This window comes from Labrus bergylta, chromosome 24 (genome assembly GCF_963930695.1).
Source record: "Labrus bergylta chromosome 24, fLabBer1.1, whole genome shotgun sequence".
In the NCBI taxonomy this organism is placed as follows: domain Eukaryota; kingdom Metazoa; phylum Chordata; class Actinopteri; order Labriformes; family Labridae; genus Labrus; species Labrus bergylta.
In genome coordinates, this window is record NC_089218.1 from 2,810,047 (window position 1) to 2,826,558 (window position 16,512).

Sequence of the window (16,512 nt, forward strand, 5' to 3'; positions counted from 1 at the left end):
CATTAGCGTCTAAGTGCAAAGCAAGCAAACTGTTCATACTTCAGAGAAGAGCCAGGCGCCAAAAATCCCCCCACAGGAGCAGCTCGACTGGCTGGCCTTCAAGATGCACGATCGGGAGCAGACTGAAGCTCGATGCCCGTTTTAAAATGATCAAGAATAAACTGATCAATTAAAGGTTTAAGAGTGACGAAGCAAGAGGTCATCAGGGGGTTATGATGAGACTATTGTATTATTGGTCATACAGAGCTGAAAGCTGCAGCTATAAGGACACTGCTCAGCTCCATACGATGTAGAAACCGGACAGATTAAGAGCTTAGATCCTCGGTGAAGCTTCACAGCATGTATTAAGCATACCATTGGCTAGACGGTGACTCACAGCACATGCTGCAGGTCTCATGCTACAGTCCTCCTCAGAGCAGTAAGAGGCAGCTGTTTACAGGATGTTAAGGGTCCCATCATTAGGAAACACTCACTGCATGTAGCTGTGGTCAGACTTCAGGAATCTTCACAAACACAAACAGGGTAGTAAAGACAGTCAGGCTGCAGGCATGGCTGCAGATATGACATGATTACATGAAGATGAGTCGGGAGCCGTGCAGCTTCTGTCCACAGAAACACCGTGGGCCAAAAGAGGAAGTCTTTGAGAGAAAAATTAAAGGGAGAAATTGAAGTGTCTTACAGCATTACAGAAAGGATCCCTGCAGAGTTGACCTTTTTGTCACAGAGGAAGATGCTTTTTTTTTTTTGAGACCAGAAACATCTGTTACATCGCCCCTCCAAACTCCATTAACTAAAACAGTCATTGCTGATGCTGGTTTTCCGTCACACAGACCTGAACATCTTTTGTGTTTGTGTGTGTGACAGGATATTGGTGTTGGATCTGAACTAACCTTTAAACACAAAAGATACACAAAAACACAACACGAGTCAGAGAGGTAGACAACCACCTCCTGTGATCCAGGACTAAAAAATACTGTGGCTCCTGCAGCAACTTGTCCGATGTGTGCAAGAAACTTAACCCAAGCTCAAGTCCATTTACCATTTACCCCAAATATATATATATAAAAAAATAGGGTACAGGTTTAAAACTATGGGAATCACCTTTACATACATTAGAAAAAAAGGATCATTGTGAGGTTGTGAGAAAGGAATGAGGAAAGAGTCTAAAAGACGGGCACTAATGCAGCTCCACTTTAATAAACTTAAACTGACCACACAGCTTCCAGTCGAGTCGAGCAGCCTGTAATTTCACCAAAAACAGCAACTGCACTATAATCAGCTTCTACTGCCGCAGAGACGGAAGGGGAGTGTGTGTGTGTGTGTGTGTGTGTGTGTGTGTGTGTGTGTTTCAGCCAGCTGTCCGTTCAGTGTGTCAGGCAGTCATCCCAAACTCTGGATCACTGCCAGACATGTGCTGCCCTCTCTGACTCTACTGTATCTGTGTGTGTGTGTGTGTTTGACCTCTAGACTTGAACCTGATAGTCATCACCTGGAGGAAAGCCAAATGATCAGCCTCAGTTTCAGTCTCTAATCTCCGTTAACTAAACCATTACAACTGAAAGCTCCATGAATCGGAGATGTAAAAGAGAGGAATTCAATCTTAAATTCTGACACATTTTAAGGTCAAACCCCACAAGAAAAGAACAATGTGTGGTACTCAGCTGTGGGTTTTAAACGCAGGTCACTGACGTAGATTTGGTGGCATGGGAGCGATAGCAAAGACGGCCAAAATAGATTTTTGTGTTTTTTTTTCCGGAAAGACAGGAAAATGACAGAGAGAGGCTTTTGAAGTCACTTTTTCCACACTGTGTTATTATCGTTATCATTCAGGTGTATGAATACATTAGGGAGGGTTCAGGGTCCCTCAGGTCCCTTTACTGTTTTATAAAAGTTAGTCTAAGTGACGCGTTTCAGTCAAAATCAAGACTAAAATGAAGTTAATTTTCTATTTTACCCCTAAAAAATCAAAAGCAACTCAAATATTTTAAATCATATTCTGTATGTTACTCAAAAGACAAAAGAGATGAGACGACATGACAGCTTTAAAACAGCTGCTGAGGGGCGCTGGTAGCCTATTGGTTAGTGTAACCCAGACCATGATTAAGACCAAGACCAAGGCAGGACGAGACCAGGACCGTAAATATCACTGAGAAATCATCATCCAGTGTGCAGGAGGCCGTTACAGCGGGAAGGTTGTGGACGTAACCAGGGGATTTCTTTGTGGAGAAATAGCCTCTCAGTGGTGGTCTTGATGTTAAAGCCGGAGTCCTCCCAGTCTGAGACCGAGACCAGATCGAGTGAGGATGCTTTAGATTCCAAGACGAGACCTTCAAAAAGTGGCCTTGAGACCAAGACCGTTTTTGAGTACTACAACCATTGTGCGAGCTACACGTACGCCCATAGTCCTCCAAGCGGGCGGCCCGGGTTCAAATCCGACCTGTGGCTCCTTCCCTGAATGTCGTTCCCCACGCTCTCTCTCTGAACTCTAACTCTGTCTCTAAATAAAAACCCAAAAACAAACAACTCTTTGAAGAAAGCATATCAGGTCAGTTTTTTACAGGTTAATAATAATTTAGCATAATTTAAAAAAAAATACTTCAGAGTTTTAATTTGAAATGTAAACAATTGGAAACATTAAAATGCACCCAGCATGCAGGAACATATCAGACATTCAGGCGTCAAACTGCTTTTCACTAAAACTCTTAAACTCCTCGCTTTGTCCTCAGACGAGTGAAAGAAATCAAACTACAGCGGCTCGGCGAGTGAACCCCTTTACCCACCACACACACACACACACACACACACACACACTGCAAGTGGGGCAATGCAAGCCAAACACAAATAGTGATTATGGGGGGCCTGTAAAGAATGTCCCTCCGCCTTCTTGTACCCTCCCCCCCCCCCCCCAAAACCTCGACACCCCTTCAGTATTTCATTCATCCTTTTTTTTTTTCCAGGAGCTTAGCTGGGGGGCAAACGGATACACAACCCGACAATTTCACATTTAAAACTTAATATGACACCAAAGAGCTTGACTTGCATTTGTTCAGAAGCTTTTCTGAAAGCCACTTCAACAGATTTAAATCACTTCATGGAGACGTTTTTATTCTTTCTGTCAGCTTGTGTCAAAATTAAATCCTCAAAATGTGCTTGTTAAATTATGATTAACACGAGGAATAAAAGCAAAATTCAATTCCACTTCCAACTTTCCCACTCTCAAGTGCCCCCGTCTGAGTGCCTGTGTGTGTGTGTGTGTGTGAGAGAGAGAGAGAGAGAGAGGATTTAGAGAGGTGAAAAGATAGTGAAGAGGAGGGAGGGGGGGAGGGGGGGTGAGGCAGTCGGAAAAAAAAGAGCGCAGAGGTGCTGTTGTCTCAGTTAGATGAAATGGAGGACCGGGTTTCTTTACACATGCCTACATATTTAATGTGTTGGCCTGCTGCTAGCTGATACTGTGTGTGTGTGTGTGTGTGTGTGTGTGTTCACTGATGTGGAGGGTCAACAGAAACACTACTCGACTAAAACATATTTATTCATGTAAGAAAGGAGCAGCGTGTGAATGTTCTGTCCTCATTAAAAACTACAAATTAAACCTCCTTTCCTCTCCAGTGATTGATGCTCGATTTCTAACAAGGAAATAACAGTGAGAGGATTCAGATGTCTGTAACTCATCAGTCTCATAATGTAAAGAATCAGAGCCTGGAACCCCTGACCCCTTTGGTTCAGAGTCCGACCTCAGATGTGAAAGACGAAGAACGACCAATTAACTCTCATAAAGGTACAGTTCATTACACACACTCCAACATTGTCTGTCACACACACACACACACACACCTCCTCCTCCTCCTTTTGTTCAGTCATGTTCCTGCAGGTTTCTTTCACCGCTGAACACACACTGTCGGATCAAAGGTGGCTGCCAGCTGTTGTCCGCTGGTTAATATCTGTCGGAGACACGGCGATGTTGCTGCAGAACTCAAACACACACACACACACACACACACACACGACCCTGAACTGAGGGACTGTGCAAACAAAAACATGATTGGACGCAGAGGTGAACAAACACAGAAACAGACGTACAAAGCAGCAGCGCAGGAAATGGAAACTCTCATCAGGGTTCAGGGATAGAAACATGGTTTTTATGGTTTGTTTGTTGGTTTGCTGCAGATTGCATTAACCAGCAGGGCTCTTAGGGGCGTAAACTAATCTTTCACATGCTTAAGGTGCGTCCACTGACAGACTCAGATTGTTATTCTAAGTGTCTGACAACCTTACTGTACAGAGAGGAGCTCTAGAAAGAGTCATTTGAATTTTGAAACCAGAATCAGAGAGTACATCTTTCTTCACAAAGCCACCACACTCATTTGATAAAAACAGAAATATATTCCTCCTCTCTATCAGCGTGCATTCAAAGACATCCTAGATATTGGTACTGCCTGATCAGACACCAGCGAGTGATGTCACCGAGACGTCCAGCTCTCCATTTGCTGCCGTGGTATGTCACATATGAAGAGGAGCGACGAAGAATGTAGACTTGAAGACTCTGTGTGTGTGTGTGTGTGTGTGTGTGTGTGTGTGTGTGTGTGTGTGTGTGTGTGTGTGTGTGTGTGTGTGTGTGTGTGTGTGTGTGTGTGTGTGTGTGTGTGTGTGTGTGTGTTGGTATCAGATGCCAGCAGAGATGTGGTCAGTGCTGTTGTGTGTATTTACATGTGGACGAAGCAAAGATTTGCCAGGTGCTCTGCAGCTGTGTGTGTGTGTGTGTGTGTGTGTGTGTGTGTGTGTGTGTGTGTGTGTGTGTGTGTGACGGAATCTGAGCTCTATTATCAGGCATTACAGGGTTTACCAAAGCCCCATCTGTCACACACACACACACACACACACACACACAAACACACACACACACAGGACTGGGATTGGCATACACACGCATCATGCCGAACAACAACTGGGTCACAGGGCCAAGAGTGGCCTGGAATGTGTGTGTGTGTATGTGTGTGTGTATGTGCGTGTGTGTGTGCACGTGTGTGTGTTGTGTCCACACCCAAACCTGGAGCTTAAATTGTTGTGGCTCAGGGACTCAGCAGCAGACAGACAGACATTAATATTACTTGAACGAGGGTTCAATCCTCATTGTTTGTGTTTTTCCGCTGTCATCAGTCGACAATCAGGGATCCTGTAGATCTCACTCTCGCTCGTTATATTTATTCAACAGATTTCATCTACAATCACTGAATCTGATGTTAAAGTGCATGAAGCAGCATGCACGCTTAATGCGATGGTAAGAAATCAAAACGATGACTTCAGACCTGAGTCCATCTCTGGCACCAAGCCCTCGTCGACTGAATGCACGGTGGCATCATCATCATCATCTCAGCGAAACAACACACTACTGTCCCCCTGTCTGCACTGCCGTCACAATACAAACACACACACACACACACGCGCGAAAACGCTCAGAGGCTGGGTTTCCAATCCAACACTCGGGCAAAAATGTTTTTTTAAATCTGCTATAAAAGAAACAATCTTTTGAAATGTGGTTATCTGGAATGAGAGTCAGGCTTTTTAAGTGAGCAGATGGATAACCCTCCCCCAATGAAATGAACTTGTATTGGACAAGTCGTACGTGCTCATGTCCTTTTCATCGTCAGCTAATGTTTTAATCTGATGCAGAAAAATGCAATTCAAATTCTCACTAAACATCTACATCTAAATCCACAGTTATCACACTAAATATGCTTCCATGGACGACCAGACTGCTGTTGCCTGAGTGGTTTGCTAGGCAGACCTGTGCTGTAGTCTCATGGAAATATATGGAAATTTACTCCGACTGTGGTTGATGCATCTGCGGTTCAGCTCGCCTAACTACAAAGCATGTCGTCGTAATCTTGTGGCTTTGCATCCTGGTGCTGCTCCCTTCCTCTGCGTCCACCATCAGAGTAAAAAAACACAGACGTTAAACGCTCAGCTGAGAGTCACACAGCCTGTTTTTAGCTGCCTCTGGCCGGGACGACCTCTCATTACACTTCACAGAACAAAGGAGAACATGAAGAAGAAAAACAAAGAATGACAGAGAGGAGGGAGGAAAGCGAAAATGACAGACAGAGAGCGAGAGAGGGAGAGAAGTGAAGAATCCAGGAGGACTGTGTTTTTACTTGCCCTGAAAGAAACCTGCAGCTGAAGGAACAACCTGTCACTACTCCCTGCCCTGATCCTTCAGCGACGCTCAGTCCTTTATATCCTGAAATATGTAAAGTATAGGGACACACCAGGATGAATCATGAATTGATTTGTACTTTACGGCATCACCAAGTCAATTTCGATGTTCAGGGGGGTGCTGGTGAAGTTTTTAGTCCCTCTTCAGAAGATTTCTCCAGGCCCCCAAGCTAAGAAACCTGATCTTAATCCATGGACATGGTTCGGTATCTGAGTTATGAAGAAGTGGGTCAAAATCAAAAGGTCAACAGAAAGTGATCTCCGTTAAAGCTGAGAGGAAAGGCAGGTTAAAAACAAGTTGGCTGCTTAAATCAGATATCTTATTGAGATACATTTGACAAAAGGATGTCAGGATTTATCACGCCGAGTAGAGCGTGCAGGAGGACTAGCTGCAACTTATTTCTCACGTTTGCACAGCCTGTTCATGGGTTATATGTGGCACCTTTAGTCCACCTTCTTCTTCTGTATTTCAGTCATGCAAAAGCAAAACAGAGGGGCGAGCATCAGGGGTATTAACATAAACAATTTGACATTTGTAAAAAAAGGGGAAATCCAAAACAGCAGAACAATGATTTGACTTTTTAGGTCCCAGTTATGTGTGGGAACCAGACGTTTTGACATTCAACTGAAAAAGAAAGAAGAAGAAGAGTTGAAAGAGGAAAGATATGAGAAAGGAAGAGGAAGAAGGAGCAGTGTGCGGGGAAAAAAAACAAAGCCCCAGGAGATTCAAACCCTCTGAGAGAAGGACGAGATCAAGCACTTCATGACGGGCAGAAAAGAATTCTAAATATTGTTTAGGAATGATGCAATCAATGGTTCACTTTTGGAAAACTGTCAAGTGTTCAAAAGTCGTGCATTTGGTTGGCAACTTAACAAAACTGTGGGCAATGTTTACTGAGTTGTTGTTACCATCTGTGCAAGGACAAAAAGTTAAAAAGGAGTAAGGGGCGCCGGTAGCCAAGCGGTTAGTGGCCTGGTTCCAAATATGACCTGTGGATCCTTTCCCCTCTCTCTCTCTCTCTCTCTCTCTCTCTCTCTCTCTCTCTCTCTACAGTTTCTGACTCTGGTCACCCAATATCTCTAAGATCATGTTTTGCACTCTTCCATAGAGAGCTCCTCTGGGTCGTTTCTTATTAAATTATTGAAGTGTATGTGTGTGCAGGAAGTTATAAATCTTTGCAGCTGCATGTTTAAGTATTACAAATGTGCAGCTTCTGTTCTGTAAAAGTTTGATTTGTTGTGTTTTGCTGTAGCTATCATCCAATCCGCCCTCGGGGATCATCAAAGATTCATCCTCTCCACTTTATCTCATCCAGCTGAATTGACGTATTGATCATGCTCTCTTGTTTTGCGTTCATACAGGTCCTGTGAATGACTCCTGACGACAGAAACTTATCGACTGAAAGCTGCAGTTACACATCAACAGCTGCCGAGCAAACAGGTGATTTTAAAGCTTCACAAACCAGAGTGCATTGTGGGAGCTCAGCCGAGACGTTCTTCAGCTTCTAATTTTGATTTGGCAGGACGGAAAGCAGAGAAAGCTTCATGCTCATGTTTTCATTTGGGGGACGGCGGAGAGAGTTAGAAGAGAGGGAGGAAGGGAGAGAGAGACATGCGGGAAAGGAGCAGTTGGATTCGAACCAAGCCTCCGTACAAGAGGTGCTCGCACTAACCACTAGGGTACCAGCGCCCCACATTATCGCTATTCTGCACACAAAAAAAACCCTGAAAGATCCTGCAGAGGGCAAAGAAAACACATCTGACTCTATATGTTTCTGTTTGCTGTAATCGCACATCGGAGCAGCAGGACTGAAGAGATCGAGCCCACCAATGAACACACACACACACACTGAAGCACACACACACACACGGCTGGGAGTGGGACTAAGGGGGGAGGAGATGTTGATGTTCAAACTCTCAAAAGGGTTTTGTCCCAACTGACGAGAGAGGAAGCACACGGTTAATGGGAGCATGGTGATTAACATGCAGTCAGTGTACTGTACAGAGCACGCACTAACCCGACGTCAGCGTCACACACTCAGGACACACACTCAGGACACACACTCAGGACACACACTCAGGACCTCAGGACAAAACTCTCATCTTTAAATCGAGTTATGTAAGCGTCTTGATGGACGATGACGCCTCCAGCAGGAAAAAGCATCTCGGGGCCATGAGAAGAAATCAATGTGGAGTCGCGTTCGCTCATTCAGGTTGTTCAGTCACGTTAACTGCTTTTACATCCGTTTATAAAAGGCTTGTCCGAGATTTGTTGCACACTGATAATGGCTTTATTATGTTTGTGCATGCACGTGTATGTGTGTTATTCTAAGAGTTTGCTTTACTGTATAACACCTCATCAAATAGATATATTTATAGGCACAGCAGAGGCCTGGTTGGAACACATTTATTGATATTTATGCTCCCAAAAAAATGATTTAAAATCCCCTTTAAGTGTCTTCATACTGATAGTATAACCTTGTTTATAGAGCAGTTGTTGTCAGACTTCAAGTAGGATTCCAAGACGTGTTTCAGTAATCTCGAATCGGTGCTGGTTGCGTCTTGGTCTAGTTTGGCGCTGCCGGACCGATTCACCAAGAGTGGACCAAATGTTTCTGCCAGAGCAAATAAAACCGGACAGCTTGCACATCTGTTTGGTTTCCCAGGCGTCTGGGGGTCTTCAATCTCACATGTTGCACTCCTTCATTCTTACTCAGTTTCCTGCTTTCAGATGGTTCAGAGTTGTATGCTACACGTATGACTCAAAAAGTCTGAGAACTACAAAACCCAAACAACCACCTCTGCATCACTGGTGTGCAGTTATGGAGAGTTACTCTATCTATCAATCTATCAGCCTTTATCCATACTGCAAAGATCAGTGAGGGGGCAACCATCATTAATAATGACATGGAGTCAAATTACAGACGACAAAGTAAGACAAATAAAAGTGTAAGAGCTTAAATACAAGTTCAGCGTCTCTTGAGAGGACCCCCCTACACACACACCTTACATATGCATCACCAGTAATCAACATCAATCAAACACTTGCAGTGTAAGGATCGACACGTTTGGGCTTGTGGTCGGACATAAAGTTGATCTTCACACTACAAAGTGCAGCTGGACTCATTTTAACCTCTTCAAGCCTTGCTCTCTTCATGCATCTTGTTAGTTAGTTGGTGAAGTTGCGTCAGAAAATCCCGCTCTGCTTCTTCAAACTTCTCTGAATCCAAAGGAATATTTCTGTGTGATTGAAAAAGCTTTCCAGTCTCACTGTGAACGTTATTAAGACGACACCGTGGTGATTATTGAACGGAGAAAGTCCAAGTCTAAGCAGAGCTGAGACAGAATGATGTAAAGAAACAACTATTTTACTGCAGCCCAGCTTTACAGCAGGAAACTCCAATTCCCCCAAAAAATGACATCAAAACGCCGTACAAAAAACATGACAGCTTTTTACTTCAAACATTGAATATATTGTCTTTATCATTTTCAATTGACTGCACCTCAAACAGGATTACTCATTTACTGACTTTCTGTTTGACATTTCTCAAACTTTGCTTTTCATCGTTCACATCATCTTGCCCCCACCTCGGACAAAATGTCAGGGAACTCTTCACCTTACATCTTCATCTTGAAATAAATTGTGATTATTGCATCTTATAAAGGAAGCAAGAAAAATGAATATTTGTAGAAGAAGAAGCTGTGCAAACATTGGCATTTGCTCTAAACACCTGGTCAACCTGGGAAGTTTGTTTTGCACAAACTCAAACTCAGGATAGCACCTGCACATTTCCCATCATCCTCTATCTCTTGTTATGCACTCACAATAAACAAAGTCGCACACACACACACACACACACACACACTGTCAGAGTAACACTCCTGTCCTGTCTCTTGTTTCAGACACACACACACAGCGTACCTGTCATCATCTTCAGCTGCAGCCACAGCCGGGTGATATCGTGGCAGAGTTGAGACACTCGGTTCAGAGACATCGTGCTGCCGGTACATGTATGCTCCCCTTATGCACATCTACACACACACACTTTTAAAATCACCCTCACACACAGACACACACTCTGTCAGAGCACGTCGCGGTGGAAGAAGTTCACTCTCGCTCATCCTGCACGGCCGAGGAGCTCAGCCGCTGACTGAGCTGTCACTGCACGGAGCAGCTCACACTCACACACAGAAACACACACACACACACACACACACACACACACACACACACACACACACACCTCCCCCCAGCCTGCTTCCTATGTGTGCCAGCCAGAGAGGTGGGGTTACACAGGCTCCGCCCCCAGCTTCACATTTCACTGTTTTCACTGACAGAGAAGATGGAAAGCTCTCAAACCTGCAAAAAATACACAAAACTTTCAGCTTCTCATCAAGACTAATGTAGTTTTAATAGACTATAACCGCTCATACAGGATAATATTATCGTTCATTTCTGATGGTTTAAAGCCATCCCACTGCAGGTAATGTAACTGTAATATAATATCATCAGATACCAGCAAGTGTTAAGAGGCTGAAGACTCCAAAAAAACAACTGATTGGCTTTGACGGGGTGTGCAAAATCTTCAAGACAAAGGTGAAGGCATGCAGCCGACTCTGATTCCCCTGCAGCTCTCGACATGTAAAAATGACAAAACATCCTCAAAGCAAAGCGTCCAGTAAACTGTTTCAGTGACGCATCAATGTAACGACACCCAAACAGTCTAACATGAAAAAAAAAAGCCGAAATAAAAGTCTTGCAAAGTTAAGTCAACAAAAACTCATGTTGGTGCCAGAGCGAGCACAGGGCCTCTCTCTCTCTTTCTTTTTGCCGCAGCTTTTCCCACACCCTCTTACACACACACACACACACAAAGAGGACAGCAGGGGGACCCAGTGTGCCACACACAGACACAGCGACAAGTTGGACTGTTCGACGTGTGGAGAAAAAAGACCCTCAGGAGGTCGATTCATAAAGAGCTGCCCTGCTCTCGTTTGGTCTTTAAAAACATGTTGCCCTTTTCACTCTGAATACAGTAACTCCTCACATCCCAGACTCAGTTATCAGAGGATCTATGAGGCCAGCAATGCTTATCTCAAAGAAGCAATATACCCTGAACATGTGTTAACTGAGAGGTATCTAAACGCAGAGTCAGCAGACACAGGTTAGTCCAGGTCAGGATGTCTCATTATTCTCACGTCATGTTGCACAGTTTGTTTTCTAATGGGTGTCTTAAAGCTGCTGGAAATCCAAATGAAGAGATGGCAGCTGCGCTTTATGGACCTTTATGTCCGCTCTTGTCAAACATTTATTGAACTAAATATGGACTGAAATATCACAACGACAGGCGGTGCTGGAGGTCGAATTCACACAAAGGACTGAGATTAAGGAGGAGTAGATTAAAACCATGTATGAGTGAGATTAGGAATCGAATGTGGCTAAATTAAATGTCTAGTCTGAACAAAGATTATCACTAAATAAAGATCTGAATAGAACAATATAACAGTGTGTGTGTAAGTAAACGTCAGATTAAGATGATAGAGGAGTCTCAACAGAGGGTTTTAGTTTATAATGGATGATTGAAAGTCTCTGCTGTTTGTCTTCCATCGTCTCTGACAGCTCCAAACATCTGGAACAAACCGTTAAATACATTTATCTTGTTTCCTCTTTCTGATGTCAGCGCTGACGTGACACTTACACTAACCTTTAAATCACCTTTGGGTTAAAAATACTTCATGACGTGAGGTGCATCTGTGTGTGTTTACATGGGATGCAGAGCAGACTTCAGTGTGTGTGTGTGTGTCAGGATGTAAAGGAGACCTGTTTGTATGTGTGTGTGTGTGTGTGTGTGTGTGTGTGTGTGTGTGTGTGTGTGTGTGTGTGTGTGTGTGTGTGTGTATATACGGGGGATGTGGTACAGACTGCAGCCAGGATAACTCCCGGCTGGGTTATTTATTTGAACCCCCCCCCTTGCTTCTCCTCGTCTTTGTCGGCGGAGACGAAACACTATCGACTCCTTCCGCTCCGAGATCAAACGCTATTGGTCGGCCAGAATGTAAACAGGAAGAGAGCGATTGAGAAGTGACTCGGAGGCTGAAACAGGCAGTGAGGAAGGTGTCTCATAAACTTGTACATTTATCTGTTATTCTTTTTTCTACATGACATTAAGTCATTATCTTTTTCTGTATTTATACTCAGGACAATAAGAAGTTCCAATAAAGCAATTATGATCAAACATTCTGTGCATACGCTCCAGGGGAAATTAAATCCTAAATAACACCTTTTAAACTCCTGCTTCAAACACGTGATGAAGACTCATCCCTCATCCAGGTTTCGATCGACTGAGTGCCAAGACCTTATTGACAGTCGATTATCCTGAAACCCAAATGTTGTAGTAAAGCAAATTGAACACAGCCAGGATGTTCGGGTTACATAACACACACGCACACACACGCACACACACAGCTGATAAATGTGTGTCTAAGGTGCAGACTGTCATGAAGGATCACATCCGGCTCAACCCTGCAATTAAGTCGACTGATCGATCATTCATGTCTGAGAGAAACAAATTGATTTTGTATGTTTGCAAATTTGAAAACCGATTTAAAAAGGGGGGGGGGGGGGGGGGGGGGGGACTTGAAGGTGCAGCGTGCCATCCCACTGTAGGGTCATCTTTGTACACATCAGACGTTAGGGGGGATGCTGTTTGCGGACCCCAGCCTTGAAGAGTAAAAGTCTGCTGATTTCAGAAACCCTTTTTATGATGTTTAAAGCCTGAAACTCTGTGTACAAAAGAGCAGATATTCAGCTGACAAAGATCTGAATGGACTTTGGATTTGAATCACACATACCCAGCTGCTCATATAAACTCAGTAACCCTCCTCAAACTGATAAACTGATTCAACTCTTGATTCTTCAACTGTGGCAACTTATTGCTCTCAAAAAAAAAAAAACTCTCACTGGACTCAGTTACATGAAACCAATGTGCAGACCATCGCAAAATGAGAAGGGAAAAAAAAAACGCCCGAAACTGACTTCTGGGGAAGTGAGAGTTAAAGGGATGATGACAAACGACTCATGTGTCTGGGTCATTCGCACCAACAACTAAGCGCGGGCATTTTTTACCATTACCACCGCAGGTCACAAGATCTTCAACAAATGATGAGTGTGATATTATAAGACAACAAACTGTTAAAATGATGGGAAATACATCATGAGAATCATAAGAACAAAAGAGGAAGTTTTGCCAAGAGGGAGGAAGACATCATCTGCCATGATGGGTCATTTTTAAAGGGAAAGACCAGAGGAAGTTCACCGCCGCACATGACCACTGCAAAAAACAATTAATGACTGCAAGAACACATGACTGAAAGGAGCTGAATATGTAACTACGGTAAGTCCGGTAGAGTTTAAAACGGGTACTGAAGTTCAGATTCTAAACATCATAGAGAGCTGTCCCCCCCCCCCCTCCTCTCTAGAGTGGATGCTCACTCAGGTCACCATGTGGTGGACTCTGAAGCTTCAGTGTTTATCCAGCTCTGCATGGGTCTGTAAACCTTTCTGTGTTCTAACCTCTCTCCATTTTTCAAAAGCGTCTCCAATATTGATCCTAGTTTGAGCACGTTTCTGCTCGTGGAGCTTATTAGAAACATGCAGAGGCTTTTTAGGTCGGGTACAATCACTTCTATCTGAACCACTTCTCTTGACCGCTTCCATCGCTGCAACACCTGTTGACCTGATAACTGCTCTCATATCTGACAAACCGAGGGGCGTCCAAAACGGCCGTGTGGGGGGGTGTCTTAAAAGCGTCTACCTTCTCTGGTCCAAACAAATCCAGAGCATTCAGGAGCAGAATCTAAAGTTAGAAGGAGGACATACTGGCTGCTGCATTGTTGTCAGAGAAGCCAACAATGTGACTTTAATGTAACTCTGCACGTTTACAGCATTAATAATCTATTAAAAATAAGGAGGAAAGTTAGTCCCAGCAGCAGAATCGCTGCTCCTGCCTTCATGACACAGCCTTTCTAGAATAGCACTGTCTAAAAATAAACACGTCATCGCTAAATAAAGACCAAAGCCTGCAGGAAACGGACCAGAATAGACCTGAACCGTCTCTGAGAGGCACCGAGATCTGACAAATCACCGAGCGCACACACCCTGCACGGAGGATTCAGACACATGTGAGTGTGCACGATCAATGCAAATAGTCTTTTAAATAATGCCGACACACACACACACACCTCCTTCTGCTGTCACACAAGCACACATGCTGCTGGATAATTACACCACTTTTGATTGAACCACCCTGAGTAAACAAGGATGTAAGAGTTAATCATACGAGTTCCATACTGCATGTTCTCAGGAGATAATACCACAGGAGGAAATTATGTTTATGATTACCAGTTAGACATCAAATGTTCAGCTATAACCAAAAAGGACATGCATCAAACAGCACCTTAGTTTGGTTTCCTTTTACAGCAGCTAAACAAACAGCTTGAAAAGTAGTCCAAACTGAACCTGGTGTTGAAACTACTCGAATTCAAACTAAAAGTTTGGAAGCACAAAATGATTTAAGTTTCATTTAAGCTGCTCTGGCCCTCACTGTCCAAAGTAGTGTGCAGTAAATGATGTTTTTACTTCCTGTTTACATGAATATCTTGTGTCTGGAACACTGCTGCTAATCCATGCTTATGGGGGTGTTTACCAGGATCAACCAGTTGACATTGTTTAAGTGTCAGGGAGAAAGTGTGCCGGCTCTTCTTCTCGTCTTTGCAGCTGTGTTTTAAAACTATGATGATGTGACTTTGAGCTCCCTGCAGATAGACTGAAATGAGACATCAGATTGACCGCTGCACTGTCAAGCACACATCTTGAATTAAACTAGAAGGAGGAGAAATGTCGTCTCCAATAAAACTTGGTACTTTGCGATTTGATTATCACCCCTTATAAAGAGCAGAAAGGCTGGATTCATGCTGGAGAACTATGATGTAGCTGAGTTTATCTACACGCTTGTTACCCTGCTGACTCGTCTGCATGCACATGAACTCCAAGTTCTCTCTACTTCAGTCTCAATTTGACGACAGTTTCTTCTTTGTTGTTCCATCTTGTCTCACTGAATGCTTTCTTTATGACATCAGAGAGGCTGTGTTAAGCAAACAGGGATTGATTCTTTCTCAGTCTAGTTTAAGGGTTGTTGCTGCAAATGACACAAGTGGTTACATTAGAACTTTCTAACAGTCATAATAAATGATTCTTTTAAAACACATGATGCTAATGCCCACACTGATATATCACTTCTTGTTTCTTCCTCTCAAGTTTACACCAAACTGTAAGAAAGGGCGTTCAAGAATGCTGCATCGTCTTCGTTTTATCAGCTGCTTGACAAGTTCTGAGGGATTCTGAAATGATTTGGATGCAAATACATCTAGATAGAGATCATTTGCAGGTTGATGTATTGTGAAAAAATAGATTTTTGAGTCAAATAATACTCCCCCCCCCCCCCCGGTTAGATAAAGGTTCAAACTAAAATATACATCAAAAAACCATCACAACACCAAGAGCTAAATCCAGAAAAAGGATGTAAACAACACACAATATGGAACGAACTACATCACTTGATAGAATCTGCAGATATGTAACACAAGTACACTGTGATAGGGAACTGTCAAACCCCATAAAGACAGACATTTGAACTCAAACATTCACGATCAGCACTCTCTGAGAGAATGCTTGAATTATGATTTCAAAGGAACAGAAGCTGGAAGGACACAAATTTCAGTTCAGTTTTCATTTAGCGACAATCAAAATTAAGAGAAGAAGCTGCAGACTGTGCACATGACGATACTAGTTTAGACTGGATTGTAACTTTAAAAACTGCAAAATGTGTACATAAAGGGAGTTCAAATTGAATATGTAGCCATGCATAAGAAGAAGAAGCTGTACGCTACAGTTTGCATATTTCAGTCGACACGTTTTTAAACACACATCAGGTTGATTTTAAGTCCAAACAATGCCCAAACTGTTTTTTTCCTCTGCCTTAATTAACACTGATGATTTTCAGCCGTGCACCGACAAAAGTAAGTTTTAAGGTGCACCACACGACACACACACACTCCGTTAAGACTCACTCTGCAGCTGCTGGCAGCACTGGCTGTATCTGTAGTAACTCTCCATCTCCTCCAGCGAGATGCACATGAAACTCCCTCCCTCATAATCCTGCGTTCCTCTGCGGTCCTTCATCCCGTCCCTCAGTCTGTCTGATCTCCTCTTCCTCCCTCAGCGTCCTCCTTTATCTCCACACG

General features: G+C 43.5%; 1 protein-coding gene across 1 annotated transcript in view; it reads right to left on the bottom strand.

Annotated features, from left to right (window-relative positions):
• Positions 1-16,512, bottom strand: part of mcf2la (mcf.2 cell line derived transforming sequence-like a) — a 42,963-nt gene that overhangs the window by 26,415 nt on the left and 36 nt on the right. The window contains exon 1 of the mRNA XM_065951901.1: positions 16,339-16,512. This exon is cut by the window's right edge and continues 36 nt beyond it. Within this exon, the coding sequence (XP_065807973.1) occupies positions 16,339-16,450 (112 nt within the window). The 5' untranslated portion in view covers positions 16,451-16,512. The remainder of the gene's footprint in view (positions 1-16,338) is intronic.